This window comes from Sinocyclocheilus anshuiensis, unplaced genomic scaffold (assembly GCF_001515605.1).
Source record: "Sinocyclocheilus anshuiensis isolate Anshui unplaced genomic scaffold, SAMN03320099.WGS_v1.1 scaffold2567, whole genome shotgun sequence".
Taxonomy (NCBI): Eukaryota; Metazoa; Chordata; class Actinopteri; order Cypriniformes; family Cyprinidae; genus Sinocyclocheilus; species Sinocyclocheilus anshuiensis.
Window position 1 is genome coordinate 51,075 of NW_015558740.1, and position 7,570 is coordinate 58,644.

General features: G+C 36.0%; 1 protein-coding gene across 2 annotated transcripts in view; it reads left to right on the forward strand.

The window, feature by feature from the left end:
• The window catches only part of LOC107681482 (PH and SEC7 domain-containing protein 3-like), a 103,377-nt gene that overhangs the window by 30,995 nt on the left and 64,812 nt on the right, over positions 1-7,570 (forward strand). Inside the window, exon 4 of one of the 2 annotated variants that reach the window (XM_016477791.1) lies at positions 5,138-5,329. In XM_016477791.1, the coding sequence (XP_016333277.1) occupies positions 5,138-5,329 (192 nt within the window). The remainder of the gene's footprint in view (positions 1-5,137; positions 5,330-7,570) is intronic. The other variant, XM_016477792.1, reaches the window with a different exon arrangement.

The following is a 7,570-nucleotide window of genomic DNA, read 5'->3' on the forward strand; positions in this document are numbered from 1 at the left end:
CTGCCAACTGAAAGCGCTGCTTCTCTGCCGCTCACTGCACAGAACAGACGCCGAGAGGGCTGACACTTCTCCGGGAAAGTCAGACCTCGCATTCGCGGGACAGCACTGGCAAAATCTTCCAACTGAACCATAGCTAAGGTTTATCCAAAAAAGTCGCTAGGTTTGTCAGTATGAATATTCTATGGAAAAAAGCCGCTAAAAGGGTCCGAAGGTTGCTAAATCTAGTGCTAAAGTCACGCTCGTGAGTTCTTCTGTGTCATCATCACATTCTATTAGTTCTACAGCTTCAGTTTCGGAACTTTCACACTTAGGAACACATACAGCTGTTCCCTCACCACAGTGCAACAGTGAAAAGGGACCCCTTTCAAACAGTGTCGCGTTCCGAACGTTGTTTAAGTGACATACACCGGTATTGCGGTATTTTAAAAATTCATATCATAACAAAAATAAACACCAGTATTTGGTATGAACCGGTATACCACCCAGCACTACCTATATGTATAAAAAGCATTTCACATTTTGTTATTTAAAAAAAAAGATAAAATAAATATCTGTACTGTTACAGTGAGGTGCACTTTGAATAAGTGTGGCAAGAAACTTTGAAAAAAAAACTTTAAAAATAAAAAGAAACATTGAAATACAAATATTGTTAATTAGATTATTATTGCCTAATACAGTGGTTCTCAATTCCAGTCCTCGCGATCCACTGCTCGGCATATTTCAGATTATTTAATCTGAAATTTTTTTTCGGATTAAATAGACATGCTGTTGTTTACTATTACATGCATATTTATCAAACAACAACACTAACTAAAGAAAAAAGTAAAGCACACACTTTGTTTTAAATGTATTTCTTTGTGTTTCTTTATGACTGTTTACTTGAAAAATTACATCTAAATCTGGATGTTTACTTCATTGAGAAACACTTGAAGGCTGTAATTTGTTTGTTTCATTATCTGTTCAATTTGACGTTTTTTTTTGGCTTTCTAGTTTCTGCAGCAGTATGGAGTAATTCCTTCATCTCTGCCAGAGCGTTTATTAATTGCGTAAAGCAGACTTCTTACTTCAGTCCTGACCCTGGAGCTACTCAAATTAGTAATCTACAGCTTCACACATCAAAATTTACCAGTGATGTTACTTCATCTATCCAAACTGCCAGATTTTTCACCAATCACCACTATTTCTCAACAGTTCACACTTGTTGTCTAAGTGGTCAAATGCGTGTAATTTTCTGGAAATGAAGTCTCTTCTGAATTAGGTTTACATTCCCGTAATGTGTCTCAGAGTCTTGTGCAAGTGTCGCTCGGATATTTATTTGCCACAATTGAAAGGTGCACTGTGCAAATCTCTCTTCATTTATACCATGTATAATTTTATTTTCTAGAATATATCATGAAGGACCTGTCATTATTTTCTCAGTACTGTTTGAATCAGCTGAATGTTGATTCTGCCATACCAGTTAATCACACCCATAATTTTATTTTACACTCCATAAACAATGATGTTATTATGCCTGCTCGTTTTCTAAAACAAGTCATAAATACTGTTTGTGCAGATGTATGTTCCTTTATAAACATGAGTTTGAGCACTGAAATGGTTCCTGGTAGTTTAAAATATGCAACAATTACTCCAATTTTAAAGACATCAAATTCAGATACTATTTTGTCCAACTTTAGACCAATCTCTAATTTACCTTTTATGTCTAAAATTCTGGAAAAAAAAACAGTTAACTCAGTTACAAGCTTTCCTGAGTTCTAACAATATTTATTAACTTTTCAATCTGGGTTCAGGAAATTACTTAGTACAGAATCTGCTCTTTTAAAAGTTTTTAATGACATCTTATTGACCACAGATTCTGGAAATGCTGTTGCTTTGATCTTACTAGATCTCAGCTCAGCCTTTGACCTAGTTGATCACAATGTACTCATCTCGCGCTTAAAAAATTATATTGGCCTGCGAGGCACTACTCTTCAATGGTTTCTGTCTTTTTTAACTAACTGTAAGATCTGTGTACGTATTGGACAAAATACTTCCTCCACCGCTCCTCTGTCTTGTGGGTGTTCCTCATGGCTCCATTCTTGCTCCAACTCTGTTTATGTTATATATACTGCCTTTAGCTTTGATTTTTCAGAAATATGGAATTTATTTTCATTTATATGCAGATGATGTCCAGTTGTACCTCCCCTTTAAACCAAATGATAAAAATGCACTAGGAGCTCTGCATGCATGCATTCAGGAACTTAAGTCATGGCTTACAAAATATTTTTTAACTCTAAACGAAGGTAAAACTGAAGTAATTATGTTTGGACCTAGTGATGCTTTTAATGCCTGTAAATGTAACGTTGGTTCCTTAACTCAATGGGTTACTCCATGTGCAAAAAATGTAGGTTTTTGGCTTGATTCTGGTCTAAAGCTCGACAAACAGATAAATGGAGTAGTTAAAGTGTGTTTTTTCAATCTGCGTCACCTGGCTAAAGTGAAACCTTTGTTATCAACCAGGAACTTCGAAAAAGTAATTCATGCATTTGTTATTTCCCGTTTAGACTATTGTAATTCACTTTATTATGGGATTAACTGCTCATCCATGGAGCGTTTACAACTGGTCCAAAACGCAGCAGCCAGGCTTTTGACGAGAACACGTAAATCCCAGCACATCTCTGCTATCTTGATCTCTCTCCAGTGGTTGCCTGTAAAATTCAGAGGTGAATTTAAAATATTAATCTGGGTTTTTAAATCGCTTCATAATCTTGCGCCAGTCTACCTCACTGAGTTGTTGCACTCACACACATCAGCGAGACCACTTAGATCGGGGCATTTAAAAATGTTATCCGTCCCTAGGTCCAGACTGAAACATCGTGGTGACCGAGCTTTTGCTATTGCCGGGCCAACACTTTGGAATAAATCTCCCTGTTGCCATTCGAACAGCACCTTCTTTGTCTGTTTTTAAATCAATGCTTAAATCTTATTTAATTGAAAAATGTATGCTGGGTTAAATTTTTACTGTACTGTTTTTGTGTATTTTCTACAACTATGTACAGCACTTTGGTCAATCCTTGGTTGTTTTAAAATGTGCTTTATAAATAAATGAAGAAAGAAACAACAAGATCAAGTTATATTGTGACTAGAGTGGTTGGTAACACTTCTCACCAGTTCTCACTATTAACTAGTTGCTTTTTAGCATGCATATTACTAGCATATTGGCTGTTTATTATAAAGCACATATTAATGCCTTATTCTGCATGACCATATTTTAGATCCCTTAATCCGACCCCATTGCTAAACTTCACAACTACCTTACTAACTGTTAATAAGCAGCAAATTAGGAGTTTATTGAGACAAAAGTTGTAATTAATAGTTAGTTAATAGTGAGAAGGTGTGGTGTGGAAGGTCGAGGTGTGACCGAATGGTTTATTTTATATTACCCTATATTTATTTATTTTTGTAATACATGAACAGGCAAGCAGAGTGATAATCTTGTACATTTTCTGTCATTCTCTACTTTTAAGGGCCATTGTTTTCATTTTTTTTTATTCTTTTGTGAAAATGATGCAAGTGTATGCAATCTTGATATGCCCAGTATTTTCAATAATTAAAATTTCAGTAATTAGAAGTTTCTAATTAAACAGTTTCTGTTCTGTATTGCATATGGTATATTATTTGTGCCGTTAATTTAGATTAGTGTATTTTCAAAGTAAAGTAACAAACTGGACTCGGTAAGACATAGACTGCAATAGAAGTTAATAAAGATTTAAACTAAAATCATCGACAACTGAAATGAGTTTTTTTTAAACTCTATTTTCTCTACCTTTCTTCACTTCTCAATTGGTGTCCATAACAGTGGGAATGTTTCTGTACTAGGGAAACACAGGGACATTTATATTTGATATGAACAGTGAAGAAAAATGACAGCTAATGTCCAATCCAAGTAGAGAAGCAGAATGAACTGTGGCATAACTGCCACCCTGCCAAAGAACTGACCCAGTTTTATTTTCTACAAAATATTATAAACTTCTCTTTTCCTAAAATGAGATTTCAGTGTTTGTTGTCATTTGTTCAAGCGCTCAACAGATGGCACTGTTAAACTGACTTGAGGAAGACTGTCCTAATGCAGTAAATAAATAAAACAAACTCTTCAACTTCAGAAACCAGCCTTAGTGAGCAATGCTATTTAATTGTTCAGACCTATGAATTCATGCTCTCACTGTACACAGAGAAGAAATTAAAACACATTTGTCTGTTTTAATAAACCACTTCATTGCATCTCAGTGCCACGTCTCTGTTCAGATCTCAGATGAAGTTCTGTTTGAAGGATCATAACATTCTTCAGATGCAGTCCTTCATGACACAGCTAGCATTAGTCTGCATTGTCCTTCAGTGGCTAATGGCTCTGAAATGTTGCCAGAACCAGAATAACACAGATTGGACTGAGAACTTGGATGATGTCATTGATGTGGGAGGACAGCGGGTGATCATTACATTTGTTGTTGTATGATGTAGTTCTGGTTGTTATCGCTGTTGGCAGAAGCCTGTGGTGACATTGGTCTTCTGTAATGTTGGCCAGTTGATTTGGGCTTTGCATTTTGTTTCTCTCGTGAAATGCATCTGATGGTGTGGCCAGGGTGCTATCTGGACACTGAGAGTGCAAAAATGGGTGTCAAAAGTCACTTATACAGGATTAAATGGATGAACGGACATCATTTAGGCAAATTAATTAACGCACTGTTCACTATTCTCTACTGATGTGCTGCAGTTCAGCCAATCGCATTCAGATCTGCCTCTATTCCAGTATGCAATGTTTGCTTTTTATTTACATCCCAATAAACAACTGATGGATAACATTAAGTCCAACCCTACATAATTTTTTTGTTTGTTTGATAGTTTTGTTTCATATCACAATACGGTAGTAAAGTCGGTCGCCATTTATGTTGAATGCTGACACTAAAAGTGATGAACTTTTCAGAGAAGGTTTTAGGGTGTACACAAACAGCTAAAGCACAGCTTGCTAAGTAAAGAAGTGCCACTAAAAATATCAAAATTAAAAAAAGAAAACATTCTGCTTAATCTAACTGACTAGTCGGTTGTTGGATTGCCGTGAGCCATTCTTACTGTAATGAACTGTGTTCTGTGTGTTGTGCAGCAGCGATGCAGGGCTAAATGACATGCTGTCAGACTGGGACTCAGACATGGATGGTGTGGAGTGTCTTAAGGACACAGATGTTCTCCACAATGGCAGCCGAAGCGACCAGGAAGCTGCCCGACGTCTGGCCAGACGGCTCTACCACCTGGAAGGCTTCCGGCGCTCGGATGTCGCCAAACATCTGGGCAAGAAGTGAGTTAATTCAGCCATAAATTTAGTTCTGTGTTTTCCTCCTCTCTATCCAGTCTTTGATTGGATACCTGTAATGCACACCGACCAGAGGAATACCAAAACATTAGCCTCTAACTAGAACCATAACCAAAAACATTGTGCAAAAATACAGTTAGATGCTTACTTTGAGTCTGATTGGTTAACAGGTAGTTTTGGGTTTGTTGACCACATTACAGTTGCTATTGTAATGTATTACTTTACAATGTTCTCTGAATTCTCTGAAAAGGCCACAGCAAAAACTGACAATGTACCATTTGACCACTGAATAAGTCCAGCAGTGTCTGTCATTGTCTATGTTGCTAGGCACATGCACGTCACGTAGTTATCGTTATTCAGGTGAAAATGTTTTTTTTGCACTCAGAACAAGATTTCTGCAGTTTAGAGCACAATTCAAAGTGGAATGACCATGAGCCAAGCAATCCTCACTGATGTTGCAACAATAAAATGTTCCAACACATCCACTTCCAGTTTTTTTTTAAGGTTAAATTCATTTAATTTTATAACTTTATGTAATTTGAGTGCTTAACTCCATTTTTAAGAGTGGCGCATTTAATCAAAATATGTCAAAGATTCATTCCGTGTACTTCAGAATTTGCCCAGTTGGCAGTTCACTAACACCAATAAAAGAGTGTGTCTGCACAGTCCACATATTAATTGCTTGATTCATTTTGAATCCTTGCCACAGTCGCCTTCGATTTGCTCACTTGGGGTTTACAGACAAATACCCAAAATGAAAAATTGAAAGTTCACTCAAAAATGAAAATTGTCATCATTTACTTACCCCAAGTTGTTCCAAACCTGTATGAATTTCTTTCTTCTGCTGAACACAAAAGAATATGTTTCGAAGAATGTAAATAACCAAACAGTTGCTGGTCCCCATTGACCTTCATGGAAAAAAAAAATATATTATCATTGGGGACCAGCAACTGTTTGGTTACCAAAATTCTTCAAAATATCTTCTTTATATCTTTAAATGTTATTTAAGTCCTCATTACTGCAATATTATTCTTCAAAGATGCTTTGTAAAATGCTATATAAATAAACGCTATAAATAAATAGAAACTCAATTCATTGTATTTCCACTTGATTTTTAAATGACATAGCTCTGTCCACGCCCCCAACATTCCTAACTTTCAAAAGGCTCCATCAGCACTTCCTCAAGTATTATTAAATCAGCATATTTATTTTTTCATACAAAAGATCTTGTTACTACAAGCTGCTGCTACTGCCATTCATACATTTCATAGCCTACATACAAGCATATTAAACAACAGCTCAATTTATGTCATTTTCTAGTTTACTGTGGTGAACTGTGCTCACAGTTATTTTTTCAGATATGTTTCTTTGTCTCTCAGATCTGTGTGTGACCTTAGGTCAGTGACTGCATTGGAGCAGTTAAACACCCTCAGCCTTCAAGTTCATCCCTCACATTCTCACACACACTGGAAGTAAAGATTTGAACATACAGGCACTCATCCATATTCATAAGCACTCTCAGTGCCAGACGCAGTACTCTAGAGCAGTGTTTCCCAACCTTTTTTTAGTCGCGGCACCCTTTGGAAATTTTAACAAACTTGTGGCACCCTACAAAATAAATTTTGTCACAATATTTGAATTTCTAACTTCGATATGATACTTTGAAAAGTATCGAAATTCGGTACAGCAGGGAAGAACTGCAGAATGTGTCATATATATGTGTGTCAGATATTTTTTGTCCATGGAGGCAATCAGTAGGCTAATTTCTAATGAGGAGACCAATTTATATGACAGATTTTAATGTAGGCTTTTATTCATATGTAAACATTGTTTAATTACCATTATAACTTAAACTATCTCACAAATTTTTGCTCACTCAGTGTTTTTTTAATTTTACAGTGGGGTAATTTTGTTGCAGTAGCACGAGATAGCTTGATTTCAAACTTTGAATTGAATAAAAAATGACAAGTAAACAGTCAGTAATAAAATAAGAACAAATAAAGAAATCAATAATGATAGCACAAATAAAAAATAACGACAGGCCTACAAATGAAATAAATTGCTTTTTAGTTTTTCAAGTCTAACAGTAGGGCTATTAAGAGATTTGGTTTTTTTTTTTTTTAACAATTATCCAAATAATGTTTAGTCCTAGAAAGCTATTATTATCAGAACACGTGAGCATAACATAGCGGTTAGCAGATCAATGAATGAGAGGGCAGCGTTACC